The sequence below is a fragment of the Notolepis coatsorum genome (assembly GCF_963971535.1).
Source record: "Notolepis coatsorum genome assembly, chromosome: 2".
Lineage (NCBI taxonomy): Eukaryota > Metazoa > Chordata > Actinopteri > Aulopiformes > Paralepididae > Notolepis > Notolepis coatsorum.
The window spans coordinates 17,686,757-17,705,107 of NC_140166.1; the positions used below are offsets into that span (position 1 = coordinate 17,686,757).

At 40.4% G+C, this 18,351-nt stretch overlaps 1 protein-coding gene across 1 annotated transcript in view; it reads left to right on the plus strand.

Annotated features, from left to right (window-relative positions):
- Positions 1 to 18,351, plus strand: part of cntrl (centriolin) — a gene marked incomplete at its 5' end in the record, with an annotated part of 174,056 nt that overhangs the window by 142,365 nt on the left and 13,340 nt on the right. Inside the window, 2 exons of the mRNA XM_084308086.1 lie at positions 824 to 889; positions 8,113 to 8,319. Of these exons, the coding sequence (XP_084164212.1) occupies positions 824 to 889; positions 8,113 to 8,319 (273 nt within the window). The remainder of the gene's footprint in view (positions 1 to 823; positions 890 to 8,112; positions 8,320 to 18,351) is intronic.

Here is an 18,351-nt window from a genome sequence, read left to right on the forward strand (position 1 = left end):
ATGTTATGAGTAGAAATTATCATATTATTAAGGCTGTCAATCTATTCAAATATTTAATCTGATTAATTGCATGATTGTCCATAGTTGATCGTAATTAATCGCATATTTTTTTATCTGTTCTACCTTAAATGGATATTTTTCAAGTTTTAATACTCTTATCAACATGAGAGTCAACAAATGCTTGCTTTAGGCTATGTGTCCACAGCGGACGTTTTATGAGTTGTCAGCTCCTTTCTGTCATTCATTTCTATGCTGGAGAAGCGTCAGGGGCGCGCTCCTCTTCCCAGCACCGCGCCTCGCGTTTTATGCGCTCTCGGCGGCAGCGTTTTTGGCGGAGCACTCCCAGCTCATAAAGTTGAAACTAGTTCAACTTTCGGAAAAGCAGCGCGCTCATCAATGTAACTCATCGAGGAAGGGGCGGAGCCGTGGCTGGCGCGAGCCTCAGTTGCATTCAGAAAAACGCTCAGAGCTTTTTTTCTTCTTTTTTCAAAGCGGTCCGCCTTCAAAAAAACTTCTGCGGTGGACACATAGCCTTATGCAGCCATTTAACACAAAAGGATGACCCTCATTGGCAAATTTGCATCAAATTCAAAACAGAGTGAATATTTTTTTATAAACATTAAAAGAACAGTGGTGTTAGAATAATTGTGTGTTAACACGTTATTAACTTTGACAGCCTTATTATATTATCATGTATATTAATTATATAACAGTATATTAACTGTGTGTGTGTGTGTGTGTGTGTGTGTGTGTGTGTGTGTGTGTGTGTGTGTGTGTGTGTGTGTGTGTGTGTGTGTGTGTGTGTGTGTGTGTGTGTGAGCAGAGAGTGACAGAGCTTCAACAGGAACTTATCAACACCACCAGAGAGCTGGACTGTCTTAAAGACAAGGTAACACACACACACACACACACACACACACACACACACACACACACACACACACACACACACACACACACACACACACACACACACACACACACACACACTGTAATCTAACATACACACACACACACACACACTGTAACAACATGCATACATATACACACACACACACACACACACACACACACACACACACACACACACACTGTAATGTAACATACACACACACACACACACACACTGTAACAACATGCATACATATACACAGACACACACACACACACTTGCGGCTGTCCATTTTTGCCAAAGATGACATCACTTCCATTGGGGTGCGTTGTGGGGAGTTGTGACTAGTGTTGCTGACGGCCAGCGCTGTCTCAACACTAGGGTGACCAAACGTCCTCTTTTGCCCGGACATGTCCTCTTTTCACGCCCTGTCTGGGGCGTCCGGGGGGGGGGGTTATAAATTCATGAAAATGTCCGGGTTTTTCAGTTTCAGTTTCACGGCATTTTGCGAGCGTCTGAAGGCTCGGGCTGCATTTCTCGCTGAACATATAAATTACCGAATTAAAGCACTATTTGTTGTTGTTCGAATGCCATCTCACTTGACAAAATCCGTTCATCGGTTCTCGAGTTACCTATTAGTTACCTAGTTAGTATGCCTATGGTCAGGCGAGCGTCTTTTTACGCCAGATTATCACCCCGGACTCCCGAGGCTGCGGAATTCAATCATCCGCTGATTGCGAAAATTATTGGTCAGCGTTGTAATTTGTAGTCAACAATGAGTGTATAGCTTTCCAGTGATATCCCACGTTGGAGTGTGCGAATCAGGGATCTACTGTAGGTGAAAATTGACAAACGAAGACAGGATCAAGTGATACAAATTCCGAATTAATTTACTTGGATCAGGAAATGGAGAGATGGAGAGCTTTTTTCTTGGCACATGCATTTACCCGGATGTCTCCTAGAAGACTCATTTCTGAACGGATTTTTATAAAATATGGACCTGTACTACATAAGACTTCAGGCTATGGATTTGCTGTGTTTTCCAGCTTATACAAAAAAAATATATATATTATTTTAGAATATTGCAACTACTACACAAAAACGCGAGTACACAAGTTCAAGTTCAACTCAAGTTCAGCCCTATGTTACTCATTAGCACTAAAAGTGATTTTTCTTTATTGTGTAAGAAATGTCAGAATGTTATCTTTCAAAAGAGACCAGGCTTATGCGTGTGCTAAGCATAAAGTATAAAGATAAGCTTTGCAAAAAAAGTATGCAGTCCTCAAGTTCAAGTAAAAAAAATTGGCCACTTTTCTGGGTGCATGTTAAGAAGTTAAAACAATAAGGCATCTTTGAGTAAACTTTGAGTAGAGATTCAAGATTCAAGAGGTTTATTCATCACATACATACACAAGACATATAGTGAAATTAAGGTGGCCATGCCCGCTTCGATTGTGCAAAGTATCATTAAGTATCTCGAGGCTGGGGCCAGCATGTCCTCTTTTTTGGAAATCAAAAATATGGTCACCCTACTCAACACACACACACACACACACACACGCACATACATGCGCACACACACACTTGGCTCACTGTGTGTGTGTGTGTGTGTGTGTTATTGTGCTTGTGTGTGTTTCTTTTGTGTGTGTGTGTGTGTGTAGGCCTGCCGCGATAAGCAATAAATCAATTAATCGGCGCGATAATTAAAATGAATGCAATGATTTTGACGGGCGCGATTAATTGCTATTTGCGCGTTTGTTTTAATGAGGCGGAACCAGTACCCCTTGTCAGTCACTCTCTGTGTGGGGGGCCGCTGGCCTTACTACAGAGTACAGCACGGGAGCTCCGTGGGGCACTAGCAACGCCACATAGCTTAACTACATTTCTCAATAGTGTTGCTCCTTTTAACCAAGTAGCGTTTTTTGTAGTGTAGCTATTTTTAGACCCAAGTAGTTACTCGCTACTGCCCGGAGAAACTGGACTGCGAAATAAAGATTAAAGATCTAGCGTTGATGCTATTCAATGCTATCAACATTAGCTAAATAGCTAACAAACGAAATACAACGTATAGCATAGCTACAACACAGAATAACGTTAATACAATTACATGCATTATTGTTTACTATGAACGGGTGGGGCTAGTCAAAGGACTGGACACGGGGACAAGTTAAACATGAATTAATTTATTATAACAGGTAGTTTCGAGTCGTGCCTATGCACCACAGGGCTACTATTCTATTATATACGGCTTTGACGCTTCCTCCTCATCGTTTATTGCCTGTAGTAGCTGCATCTAACGTTAGTAGCTAACGTTAAAACTAACCTAAAGTTAGTTGTTCACCAACAATCTCAACATTTGTTTTATCATTAGCTCAAAAACACAGAACCGGACGAGACAAGTTGGCCGCTCATAGGTGCTGCTAGGATAATAACAACAATACTTCCGCTCCGGTCGGTGGGTGGGTTTCAAAATAAAAGTCTAAAACACCGGAAAAGACGTTTATTTTGTACAGCGTTTTCCTCCACGAGTACTCGAGTACATCATGTGATCAATCGATCTGGATTATTTTTGCCCATCCCTACTTTATCCTGTGCTGAAGTCTCCATTCCAATAGAGATAGTATATATTTTGGTGTTTATTTGATTATTGTTTTACTGCCTTTTTATTTATTACGTTTCCACAGTTCTTTCCTCATACTTTATTAACATTTTGTACATGGTACCGCAAGGTACATTAATAATACATGTACATGTTAAAAGGATGACACAAAAAGCCAGACAGAGGGCTTGTTTCCAGTTTCAGTTTGTTTTATAATAAACAATCAAACTGAGCATTTTTTTATTTAGGATATTTAAAATGTCTTCCAATGTTAAATAAAGGTTTATTGCACTTTGAAACGGGTTCCTTGCATTATTATGCTATTATTATATTAGTAAAAAAAAAAAAAAAAAGGTTAATTGAAAACTTTTGGGAAATACATTTCTCAAAAAATATAAATCTCTCAAAACCGCAATAATATCGCTTATCGCAATATTTTCTGGGACAATTAATCGCCCAGCAAAATGTGTTATTGTGACAGGCCTATGTGTGTGTTTTGTCTTCATCTGGGACGCAGTTTCCGGTGGGGCGTGTCGTGGTTGGAGGGGGACGCGGGTAGTTTGAGTGTACTTGGATTGTTTGTGTGTGGTGGTGGGGGTATCATTTCTGTGGGCTGCTTTGTTGCCTCTGGTCCTGGTGGCCTTGCCGGTGCGGGAGGATGGGTGGGTTCTATGTTTTTGCTTTCAGATTCTGTGGGGGGGTGGTGGGTCGTGTCCTCTATGGCCTGTAGCCGTGCCGGGGGAGGGGGGGGGGGGGGGGGGGGGGTGATTCTGGATGATGTTTTGGTAGATGGACATGGTGGTGTTTGGATGGGGGGGCGTGTGGCGTTGTGGGTGGTCTGGGATGGCGCTGGGACCTTTGGGACATTTTGGGGTGCTGTGGGGGTTGTGGTGGGTTCTTCATGCGGGGGGTCCCTGGGGTGTCGGTGGGTTGAGGGAGTTAAATCTGTGTGCTGATTTTATGCCTATGTTCATTTTATACTATATAGATAGTTATTCATATTTATTATTGTTATATTGTAGAAATGTGTGCATTGAAATGTCTGTGATGTCTCGACGACATTGAAAATGAGGGTGACCTCAATAGACCTATCGCTCAGCCACGCCCCCTTTGAAAAGTCAGACAAACAAAGTCGACCGTGAATGACGATCGCCGCGGGGGGACCTCAAGCCGTGAATGACTGTTGACGATGGCCGCGGGGGTAGTAATTTCTAACACATTATTACCTTAGACGATCCATGGTGATGCAAGCATTAGCTATAGATAACGTCTGCGCATTACAGTTGACTTGATTGAAGATTACAAGAACTATGACGATAATCCATGATTATACTATTGCTGATACATTTAGTTTAGGCTAGTGGTCCAACGCAGTATACGAGCTAGACCCGACAGTTGTGTCACTAGATGGGGGAGGGAATGAGGAAAAAAGTGAGAGCTGTCATTCTGCAACCAGAATAATCCACCTCTTTTGTAAACATGCTATGTTGGTTCTTTTGTGACCCAGGTAAATATGCCAACAATCCTCCTCCATAAAGGGGTGAGACGTCAGAGAATGGTATGCTGCACATTCTAGTGTACATCAGGTCAAATGATTGATTACACTAACTATAAATGTATAGTGATGGAGACCAAAGTAGAAATACCTAATAATAAAATAGACCTAGTAATAGGGGGCGAGTCTGCGACAGTGGCTTGGGAGGTAGAGCAGTCGTCTGGTAATCCGGAGGTTCCCGGTTTGATTCTCAGTCCTCCCGGGCAGCGTGTCGAAGTGTCCTTGAGCAAGACACTGATGAGCAGGTTGGCACCTTGCATGGTTGCCTCCACCGTCGGTGTGTGAATGTGTGAGTGAATGGGTAAGATGTGAGAAACAAATTGTAAAGCGCTTTGGATAAAAGCGCTATATAAATACAGCCATTTACCATTTACCAAAATACCTGTAAATCACAGTATATGGGTACAGGACATAGCTTTTCTTATAACACTAAGTATAAGTTATATTTCATATAAATATAAATAAATGCATATACAACACATTCTCAAGATAGATCACTTTGATTAGAAAAGAAAACCCACAACTAAAGTGTACATAAATAGCCACTATTTTTAATATATACAATAAATATACATGGATTTACAGTTACACAAATGGATGTACGATATAAAATACAAACAGTGCTGGAATAGCGAACAATATCATGTGTTGTTGTGATATCTATGGTAATTTAACATTATATTCTTGTAGCCAAATGAATGTTGTGACGAGGCTTAAAATTGATTTTGTCCCAACCGCAGACCCATAGTTCACAAATCGAATTAAAATGTTATCGCTGGATGCACATCCTCTACATTGTCAATCTCCTGACCTGTTAGTCATACAGTCACAACATTTGCTGTGATTATTGATGACCCTTGGAAGGAGAAACATGTTGATTTTGGTTACCCTGTAACCTTTCTTCTAGTACCTCCATTATGGATTAATAGCCTGGTCTGTTGACATTTGCAATATCAGCAACTGTTGTTTCCGTCATCTACCCAGTAAAATGTGAAAGTAACAGCAAAGTTTATTTGTTTATTTGTTTATTAGCAAAGGATCCCCATTAGCTGACGCCAAGACGTCAACTAGTCTTCCTGGGGTCCGAGACAACATTAAAACATTACAACATATACATTGCAATTAAAACATAATACAATTAAAACATAGCAAGACATACCAAATAAGGAAACACAACATAGCAAGACGTACCAACCGAGGAACCACAACAACATTAACACACAAACATATTATATCTAAATATGTACATCAATGGTAACATATTGCATATCTCAGCATTGTCAATATTGGCTACATGTAAGATTTTAATTTATTTTTGAAGCTTGCTACACCTCTTATGTCACGTATGTCACTTGGAAGATAATTCCATGCCCTGATAGCCCTATATAAAACTGTTCTTTGCATACTGTTAGTGTTTGTATGGGGTAGAATAATCTAAAAGTGGAGAGATTGTTAGGCCTTGGATGCAGTCTGCACTCTACTGACTGCATTACTAAAGCCTTATTTTGGAATGAAACTCTTCAAACACTATTAGCCTCACAAGTCGGCCATGATAGCAAGGACTTAAGCCTCCTGTCAGAGCTGCACTTAAATAAATGTTCTTGTATCTTGTACTTTACTTGAGTATTTTCATTATAGGGAACTTTGTACTTTCACTCCACTACATTTCAAAGTAAATATTGTACATTTTACTCAACTACATTTATCTGAGGCTCCACCCAAAAAAAGATTTAGCATACAAGACATGGCATAAATTGATGAAGATTAAGTACTTTAACATTTTAAACCAGCAATCTGAGGGACACAGAGCAGCATAACTGGACCACTTTAACAACCTTCAGGTCAATATATCGAGGGTTGAATGCACTGAAATACAAGAACACCCTATAGAATATGTACTGTACTTTTACTTTTGAAACTTAATACAGTACATTCAATATCAAATAGTTCTCTACTTTTACTTAAGTAGTAGCTACAGTACCAGCTACAGTAGTTTGCTGTGCTGTTTCACTGCTAGGTATACTAAACACAGTACATAGATTATTGAATTGATCATAAGTGAATCCAGTGGCATATTTGAAATAGGCTGGTACACGGCTGTGCTGCAAGACCTCTGGTGTTAATGTATTTGGTACTCGATTAAGTCTCAGAACAGTATTTATACTCGTCAGTGATTCGATTTGTGCTTGTTGATTTCTCAATCGTTCATCTCGCTCCTCTTGTCCACCTTCTTCCATTGGGCTTGGGGGAGGCTGCTCCACAGGCCGGCGCTCCCCATCTGGACAAAAGACAGTTAGCAAACGTTAAGTTAGCTAAAAACACCAGCTAACTAGCGAGGAAGAAAAGTCAGACAGCAAATTAATGACGGCAAAGTTGATGTTGATAACACTGTAGCTTGCTAGCTAGGATAACACCAGCTAGCTAGTTGGCAGCTCACGTTAGCTAACTAATAGTTTGGTCTACGTTTCGAATACATGCCGTCAAATATGATTTCTTTATGAATTGACCTTACCTGTCCTTGGAAATTGTCTTCACATTCAGTTGTGTATGTGGTCGACGACACAGCAGAATCCATCGCTTGCATTTGTTGATTTTCTTTTGGGCTTCGGAAAATATACTCCTCCATCCAGTCTTTCAGGGTACCTGGTGTCCGAATTACAGGTACCCCACACACAGCGTTTCACCATCAGATATTAGCTAGATAATAAACATAGAAACTGAACTCTTCACAGTGGTTTCGATCACAGACATCTGGTATTGGTTTGATACGCCCTACAAACAGCGTTTCAGGTGATGTCCGAGTAATCTGCAAGCAAGGATTTTCGCTGTGATATGATTAGACAAATTCTATTTGGGGCGTGGTTTAGCGACAGGTCTATTGTCTTTTCGAGAATAAATAAAGGTTGATGATGATTGTGTGTGTGTGTGTGTGTGTGCGTGTGTGTGTGTGTGTGTGTGTGTGTGTGTGTGTGTGTGTGTGTGTGTGTGTGTGTGTGTGTGTGTGTGTGTGTGTGTGTGTGTGTGTGTGTGTGTGTGTGTGTGTGTGTGTGTTGTGTGTGTGTGCAGCTGTGTGTCCAGGAGCAGACAGAGGTTACAGAGATCAGAGAGGCTATGAAGTCACTGCACTCTGACATCAGAAAGGGGCTTGACAACCTGGACACGCCTCTTAGTGACCAGGACACACCCCTTGGTAACAGGGAAATCTGGGAGATGGAGGAAGAGGAGCCTCTGTCCGTCTCTATGGCTGGTCTCAGATCAGCCTTCAACACAGCGGTAAGTATAGACTTTTTAGTCTCTGTCCCTCTCTATGGCTGGCCACAGGTCAGTAAGTATAGACTCTTTAGTCTCTGTCCCTCTCTATGGCTGGTCTCAGGTCAGTAAGTATAGACTCTTTAGTCTCTGTCCCTCTCTATAATAATAATAATAATAAATGTATTTGTATAGCACTTTTCATACAGAGGTTACAGTTCAAAGTGCTTCACAAAAATACAGGCATGAGCGAGCATAGCAAGGTATGGTAAATCACAGTGTTTCACATTAGGATCTAGCATCCTAATAGGCTGTTTACAGTTTCATTCAGTAATACAAATAATAAAATAGTTTAAAATGATTAAGTTTAAAATAGTCTAAAAATTATAAAATAGAACGGACATACAACAACAGTAAAAAATACAGGCATAAGCGAGCATAAAAATAAAAAATGTAAATAGCAAGGTTACAGTAAAAAGCGTGATAAGATTGTTCAATCAGATGAAAATGGCCCAGTTAGGAGAATCAACCTTGGCTAGGCGGTGATGTTCACGATGTACCTAACTGGAATGTTAAACAACTTTGAAAAGATTTAGGTCAAAAGTCATCTTCTCCTCACAACAAAGCATCACTCTAACATCATAGAACCAACATATGAATTTCATTGGAAGTGTATGAAAGTAGGTAGGGTAAGAATATATATAATATATAGTAAGGTATGGTAAATCACAGTGTTTCACATTAGGATCTAGCATCCCAATAGGCTCTCTGTTTACAGTTTGATTCAGTAATAAAAAATATAAAAATAGTCTAAGAATTATAAAATAGAACGGACATACAACAGGGTATTTGACATACAACAGCACAGTTAATACAAATAATAAAAATTGTTTAAAATGATTCAGTTTAAAAATAGTCATCAGTAAGAAGTAAAAAGTGTGATAACCGACACATGAATTTGATAGGCAGTGTATAAAAGTAGGCAGGGTAAGAATAGTGCAGGTAAGTACAATTTGTTTCAGGATATCCCTGATGTTTCTATAATAATATTTCCCCTTGCCACTAGGTGGTAGCAGATATCTATCTTCAAATATTTGCCTGCATTACCCCACAGTGAAATGCCTGAGCAAAGAGAGGTTTTAAGCTGTCTTTTAAAGATGTCTAGCGAGTTGGCTTCTCTGATGTTTTGGGGTAGTTTGTTCCACAGTTTTGGGGCATAGTTGATAAAGGCTGCATTACCGATCCTCTTTTGACTGTTTCTGGGAGCCTCTAGTAGTCCAGCAGCTGATGATCGCAGTGTTCTTGCTGGTGTGTAATTTATTAGAGTGTTGGCGATGTAGCTAGGTCCCTGTCCATTTAGAGCTTTGTATGTAAGGAGAAGGACCTTAAAGTAAATTCTAAATGTTACAGGAAGCCAGTGTAAAGCAGCTAAGACTGGACTAATGTGCTCTCTCCTTTTGGTTCTAGTTAGCAGTCGGGCTGCAGAGTTTTGGATTAGCTGAAGCCTCTCTGTGGTTTTCTTAGGGAGACCTGTGAAAAGTGCATTACAGTAGTCTAACCGGCTAGATATGAATGCATGAATTAGCTTCTCAGCATCGTTCTGATTAATAAATGGTCGTACTTTTGCTATATTTCTGAGATGGAAGAACGATGTTTTCGTCACTTTGCTAATATGAGAATTGAAGTTCAGTTCTGAATCTATGATAACCCCGAGACTAGTGACCTCCGATTTGATCCAAGGGGTTAGTCCTCCCAGGTTCTTTATTAATGTTTCTTTTTTAGTTTTGGGGCCGATAATTAGAATTTCAGTTTTGTTCTCGTTTAGTTTCAGGAAGTTCTTACTCATTCATTTATTTATTGCCAGTAAGCAGTCTGTAATGGAGCTAATCGCTGTATAATTTGGTTCAGCAGATATGTACAGTTGTGTATCATCCGCATAGCTATGGAAATCTACATTATGTTCTCTGATGATATCACCCAGCGGTAACATGTAAAGGGAGAAGAGTAAAGGACCTAAGCAACTCCCTTGTGCAACTCCATAGTTGTTGTCGTATATATCAGACATGTGATCTCCTAGTTTAACATAGAATTTCCTCCCTCTGATGTATGTTTTAAACCAGCCTAGTACATGTTCTGAGAAACCGACATGGTTTTCAAGACGATCGATTAGAATATCGTGATCGATTGTATCAAATGCTGCACTGAGATCTAGCAGGATAAGGATGGAGATCTTATTCTCGTCAGAGTTTAGCATGAGGTCACTGATTATTTTGGTGAGGGCAGTTTCAGTGCTATGATATTTTCTGAATCCCGACTGAAATTCTTCTAAGATGTTGTTTTCTTCAAGAAAGGAATTTATTTGAACTGAAACTATCTTTTCAAGTACTTTACTAATACTTTACTATTAGTAATGGCTTTACAACTGCTGTTTTAAAGGCATCTGGGAAAATACCAGTTCTAAGGGAAGTGTTTATGATATCTAGCACAGGGCTTGAAACACTATTAAACACCCGTTTGAAGAAAGCTGTAGGTATAGGGTCAATGTCTGAGGTGGAGGAGTTACATTCTGAGACAGTTTTGCAGAGTACATCTAATGCAGGGGTGGGCAACTTTGTACATGGTGAGGGCCACAAAATGTCCACAATCAATCTGGGGGGCCGCATTGTTTATCGGCAGTCCCGCCAGTAGTACCCCATCACTCAAATAGCCCATAATAGTCACAGATGTGATAAATAAGGTATATAAACAATTATAATTTGTTGTAACTTTGTTTTTATTCCATTTCAAATGCATTTAGTAATGCAATTTCAACTTTATGAATTTATAAACAGCTGAATTTAAAAGTATTGCTGTGTAACCCCAAATATATACAAAAATGATCAATTATAATTAAGGCTTCTAATAAAATAATTGTATGAACTTAAAGCCCACTGCTCAACAAACACAAAGCAGCATTCCTGCTGCATTTCACTACAACAGTAAATCAAAAGTGCAATAATAAATGATTTTGTTAAATGTATAAACTTTTATCCTGCTACTAAACAAAACATTATAACACTGAAATGCATGTTATGGATATGAAGCACTCAGGAATGTTTTGTTTAGTAGCAGGATAAAAGTTTATACATTTAACAAAATCATTTATTATTGCACTTTTGATTTAGTGAAATGCAGCAGGAATACTGCTTTGTGTTTGTGTTATTAGTGTTATCTGAACACTACAAAAGTAAACAAGTAAAGTGCAAGTAAAGTAAAGTGCAATACTACATGCCTCCCATTGACCCTTTATCAAACTGGCATGACATTCACCCTCGCCCCACAGTGAGTCAATAATGGCTATAATAATAATAATAATAATAATAATAATAATAATAATAATAATAATAATAATAATAATAATAATAATAATAATAATAATAATAATAATAATAATAATAATAATAATAATAATAATGGTCCCCTCTCTACACCTCTCCATCATCTCCCCCCCCCTCTCTACACCTCTTCATCATCTCTCCCCCCCTCTCTACACCTCTTCATCATCTCCTTCCCCCCCTCTACACCTCTTCATCATCTCCTCCCCCCCCTGTCTTTAATGAGACACTTGTGGTCTCTCTATTTGGCGCACAATAGCAGGAATGTCAACTTCAATGTTTGTGCATGCGATCTGCATCAGATGAAATAATGTTTAATCTGACAGCCTGTTTCTCTCCTTTGACTTGATGTGCTTCATGTTTGAGAAATTGCTCTCACATTTGTTGTCGAACGAGGTCCTTAAAACTCCCTATCTGCTGAATGTATTACACTGTTTATATCAAACTTGTTTTAACACAGGCACCATCCCCTCGATATGGAACAAGTCCATTATTAAGCCCATCCCCAAATCTGCAAAAGCTGACCCTAGAGTCCCACTAAATTACAGAGGTATTAGTTTGATCAGTACAGTTTATAAATTATACTCAAGTGTTCTTAATAATAGATTAAATAAATACTTAGAATATAATGAAATGTTGGTGGATGAGCAGAATGGGTTTAGGGCTAAGAGAGCTTGTATTGATCATGTTTTTGTTTTATCATCGGTGGTGAGAGCCAGATTGGACGAGGGCAAGAATACATTTGTTTGTTTTGTTGACTTTAAAAAAGCCTTTGACTGGATTAATAGAGAGCTTTTGGACTATAAATTAATCTGTTCTGGTATTGATGGACTATTTTATAAGGCTATCAAAAGCCTGTATAAGGCCCCATCTGCCTGTCTGCAGCTGAATGATGTTAGGACCGGCTGGTTCCCCACACCATTCGGTGTAAAACAGGGAGATGTGCTTTCTCCTACTTTATTCGCCCTTTATGTTAATGACCTGGCGCAAGAAATCAAGCAAGCCAATCTTGGTATTCCAATAGATAATATAATCCTAAGTATTTTATTGTACGCTGATGATATTGTTTTGTTTGCAGAAAATGAAGCAAATTTACAAAACATGTTGAATATTATGAGTTCTTGGTGCATGAAATGGAGACTTGCGATTAACAGTGAAAAAACACAGATTATGCACTTTAGGAAAAAACACGAACAGCAGAGTAGTCATAAGTTTCAATTTGGACCAACGCCTCTGATTTACACACATTCTTATAAATATCTTGGTTTTACCTTTAATGAGTACATGTGCTTCATAGAAGGAAGGAAAATAATGTCTGAGTCAGCAGGAAGGGCGCTAGGGGGCGTGTTGAGTAAAATGAAAGTGTGCACTGACCTTGGGTTTCCAACATATACACAATTATTTGATTCAATGGTGGGTTCTGTTTTGTTTTATGCTGCTGGAGTATGGGGTTTTGATGATGCTCCTGAATGTAATGCGATCCAGAACCGGGCCATAAGATACTTTTTAGGAGTCCATAAATACACACCAAAAGGGGCTATAGAAGGGGACATGGGGTGGGATTCTTGCTTGGTCAAGCAAAAGGGTGAAATGGTGAGGTTATGGAACCGCCTGGTCCAGCTGCCAAATGGCAGGGTGACTAAAAAGATTTTTAATTGGGACAGAGCACACGGTCATCCCTGGTCAAGAGAGATGTCTATGATTTTTTCTTCTACTGACTTGAGTATGATTTTTATGAACAATTTGCAGTGTAAGGTTCACATAATTAAAACAAAATTATCAACAATCCATCAGGATAAGTGGAAGGTGGAGATTTTGAAAAAACCTAAACTTAGAAAATATATTGCAATTAAAAATGAGTATTTTACTGAACCTTATGTAATGTTAAACTTAAAGAGAAGACGGAGGTCTCTGTGTGCCCAGTTGAGGTCTGGCACCCTGCCATTGGCTGTGGAAGTGGGTAGATTCCAGGGTAAACCTGAGGAGGAGCGGCTGTGTGTTCTGTGTGATCTGGGAGTGGTGGAGGATGAATATCATTTTGTTTTTTATTGCCCTTTGTACACCACTTTGAGGAGGGCTTTATTTGAAAAAATTCAAATTGCAAACCCAGATTTATTTTGGCAGTCTGAGAGCTGTATGTTGAGTTGTTTTTTTGTGGAGGACATCTTCGGTTTTGCAGGATTTTTGGAGAAGGCATGGCACCTGAGACAAAACACACTGTATCCTATATAATTGTATTTGAATTCACCTTGTTTTTCTGTTTTTCTGTTTATTTACATTGAGTACAGCTTGTGTTATATTACGTTTTATTGTATTTTCTTGTATTTTTCTTTTTTTATGGCCATCTTGGTCTATGTCATTTGTTAAGTAATTGGTAAAGTATATTATTATATACTTATTGTTATGTGTCTTGTAAGCCCATATGGGCTGGGCATACATCTGTATGTAAGACACGAAAATAAAAAATATCAAATCAAATCAAATCAAAATGTATGTGCTCCCAAACATACTGGCCATAGAGAGGGCAAAGTCCCTGAGGAGTGGGAAGCGGGGCTCAGGTAGCAGTTTCCAAAACGAAATTCCCCTCTCATTTCTATTTGCTTGAAAAAAAGGATCTGACTGTAGCTCGCACAGTTCAAGCTGCAACGGTGGGGGCTGCTCTGACACCGTAGCGGTGAGGGGGCCGGAAAACAGCGCTATCCGTGACTGCATGCCGTTGAAATCTTCAAACCGATCATTGAATTGCATTTGCAGTGTTTCAATGTCGCTCCTGTACTTTCCGAATGTGTCCTTATATTTGGGGTCAGCTGTGCGCATCTCTGTGCGCATTTCTTCACATGCATAAAAGTGTGTGGACAAGTCCGGGTGGTCAGATAAAAGGCAATGTTTGAAAAGGGCAAGTTTCATCTTAAAGGCGTTCATGTGTGCATAGAGATCCGATACCGTTTGATTTCTTCCCTGCAACTGCAAATTGAGGCGATTAAGGTGCGCAGTGATATCCGTGAGGAAGGCCATGTCACAGAGAAACGCTGTATCTCTGAGTTTAGTGCAGTATGCGCTTGTGTCGCTCGTCAGTTGCTCGTCCAAGAATGTGGGGATTTCTTTACGCAGCGCAAAAAATCTCTCCAAGCACTTCCCACGGCTCAGCCATCGGATTTCTGTGTGTAGCTGCAAGTCGCCATAATCAGTGTCCATCTCTTCCAAAAAGGAGACAAACTTTCTATGGTTTAGTGACCTGTTGCCTCCACGAATTAGATTGGTAACCTTGGTAACCAAATCCATAACATGGCTGTAGTCAAGCTTCTTGGCACAGAAAGCCTCCTATATCAAAAAAAAAAAAAAAACGATTTGGGCAGCTACGTGGCGTAGTGGGCAAGGCGCTCGCCACGAATGCGGAGACGCTGGGCTCGCCTGTTCGAGCCCAGCGCAACACATTGCTTTCAGTTTAGCTGGTCGTTCATACTAATACACATTGGCCGTATTAGGGGGTGGGAAACTGATGGGTGGGGATCGGGCGTTGTGGACAGCGACTCCTACAGGTTGGTTGGTGCGCCTGCGCAGTATAATCAGGAAGTGTCGGGGGCAGCGTGAGCCTCCCACGCGTTACTCCTCGCCACTGAGAGATCGAGCTGCGCAGGTGAAAAGATGCGACTGCTGTTACCTCAAGTACCGGAGGGGACTTGTGCTATGTATGACTTAGTCCACATTGCAGCCGGCTTGTGGGAGGCAAGAAACAGCGTTCGTGACAGGGGAGGGTTGAATTGGATGATACGAAATTGGGATGGGAGAAAATATAGAAAATGGGAGAAAAAGTGGATCAAAAGAAGAAAAAAAGAAAAACGATTTAACGACTCTCGCATATAATTTGACTACACTCGACTCGCATTGGTCATTACTAGTGACCCACAATAGATGGAAATTATGTTAGCGAACTTACCTGGGCCCTGTTTCATGTACGTGGTTCAACTAAGTCGATCAAGATGTCCATTATCCAGCTTCAGTTAACCCGATGTTCGAAGCCGGGATTTTCCTGTTTCACAAAGGTGGATTCAGTCTCGTTAACTCAAGCCAGACTTGCGAGTCAGGCTAAATGCGCGCGGCCGTTTTAGGTGAAAAGCCAGCACGTATCGATGGCAGAGATCCTGATTCTCAACGGCATTGATTGATTAATTGATTTAAGACTTTATTGACAGATTGCAATACGGCTCAATCGCCTCGCCGACAAGTTAAATGCGTTATCTATAGGCTAATTCTAAGTCCCTCATTACCTCAATCAATCAGATTATATTTCTTTAAACTTGCCTGCTGGATTGAATAATCAAATGAGATCTTGCTAGCGAAAATTATTAGTTAACTGTTATACAGAATTACGATACGGCTCTCTTACCCATTGATTGATGTATAGTCAATCTTTTACTTATCTTCTCTGTGGTGTAACGGGTTCTTCTTTTGACTTTCACACGGACGACCGGGGTTCAAGACCCGGCCTAGTCTTTTCCTTCTTTTTGCAATATAGGAATAATTCAATTTGGTGCACGTTGAGAGCTATATAAAGAATGACATCCTCAATGCATGTAGATTTATAATATTTTAACTTAAAACCAGGCTACTTTGGCGTATAATCATTAATATTATATTCAAAAAAATCATATTGGAAACACCGGGATTGGAACCCGGGTCGCTGGATTGGCAGGCTTGAGCACTACCGCTGGGCCACTGGGCCAGATGGGATAAATTCATTGTTTATACATTAATGAACGAGAGACCCGTGTTTAGAATATCCTTTGTTTTGAATGAAGTTTATCTCTTTATCCTCATTCATTAATGTGACGTCAACGGCTCATTCAATTTCTCAAATCCGTCAAACAGCGCATCTCATCAGACATCTTAATCCCAGTTACAATTAAAATAACCACATCATGTGTACATCGCACGAGCGAGCGCCACCGTCGCCACGGTATATATAACGTGCATTATTTAGGACAAAGTGAATTTAATATCAGCATTTTGGGTCTATTTTACATTTCAAAAGCCCCCTCTGGAAGAATGGAGCACAAAAACGTAATTCAGAATGGTATAATGCAGATCGTAGACTGTGGGAATAGTTTCAGGAAACGGGCTGTCACTTCTTTGCGGGGGCGTGGCTCTGCGTGATCGGGCTAACTTGAACTTGAACTCTGCTTTCGAGCAGGCTCAAACTTTTGGATCTGTTGGCATGGTGATCTGGAAAATCCACGTACATGAAACCGGAAAGTCAGGCTAACCCAGTTATCCAGCTAAAGTTATCCGGCTAACTCAGTTATCCAGGTACATGAAACGGGGCCCTGATGTATAATGCAGTGCAGCATTGGACACTCAACACCACTCTGCCTCAGAAGCCCGGCGAATCCTGTGCGTTTTCCTTTCATTGCCGGTGCTCCATCCAGTGGCGGCTGGTGAATTCTTCTCCACTAGGGGCGCTATACCAAACATTTTGCAAACATGTACAAGGCACGCATTGGCAAATATTATCACCATTGCCATCGATCAATATATGATCACAGTCAGTCAAATGCAACCACGTTTCCAATAGCCCAACACAAACACGCACAGCTCTCTCTCTCTCTCTCTCTCTCTCTCTCTCTCTCTCTCTCTCTCTCTCTCTCTCTCTCTCTCTCTCTCTCTCTCAGATCCATTCAATAATAAACACATATGTATATCTTGTCATTTTAAACAAGTTACCATTCATTGTCTGAGTGGTTATGCCCCACCCGCGGCGAAATTAGAGAGAGAGAGAGAGAGAGAGAGAGAGAGAGAGAGAGAGAGCGAGAGAGAGAGAGAGAGAGAGCGAGAGAGAGAGAGAGAGAGAGAGAGAGAGAGAGAGAGCGAGAGAGAGAGAGAGAGAGAGAGAGAGAGAGAGAGAGAGAGAGAGAGAGAGAGAGAGAGAGAGAGAGAGATCGCAACTATACCTTGTTAAGTTGAAACGCACAGTGGTCCAGCAGGCAGAAGGGCTTGATAAAGTATATCCACTCCACTGTCCAGACTGTGTTGATGTCCATTGTCCATGCATGTCCAGTTGTCCACACTGCATCCATATATAGCTTGTTGTTAACCAACAAGTACTGTGAAGAGCTGTGTCTTTGCCCATTTCCTCGTCAAACAGCCTGCAAACTACCTGGCGTTCTATCGCCCTGCTCTAAGACAAACTCTAACCTTAACCAACTTTGAAAGAGTGCCTAAGCATAAAAAGATCCACCGCACAGAGAAATAAAGCAGACGGTGGCATGGCAGTTCCAGATTTTTTACAATATTTTAAGGCTTTCACATTAAGACCATTGACAATATGGTTTGATCCCCAGGCTTTGGTATCTTGGAGAGAATTGGAAGAAAACATAGTAGCCCCACAGAGACTGAAGGACATAGCACACACTAAACTTCCAATCAAGCACTGTGAGCGGAAATTTGGCCCCATAATTACCCATGCAATCCGAACATGGCGGGAAACACACAAAAAATATCCTAACCCTCAAAAATGGCATAATCACACTCCCATATTCAATAACAATGCACTCTTAATGGGAAAACATCCTATAAGATTCCCTATATGGGAAGAGCAAGGCATACACTCATTAGGGGATATTTTTAATAACCAGGGCTTCTGTAGTTATGGAGAAATATGCACAAAGTTTAACCTCACCGAGTC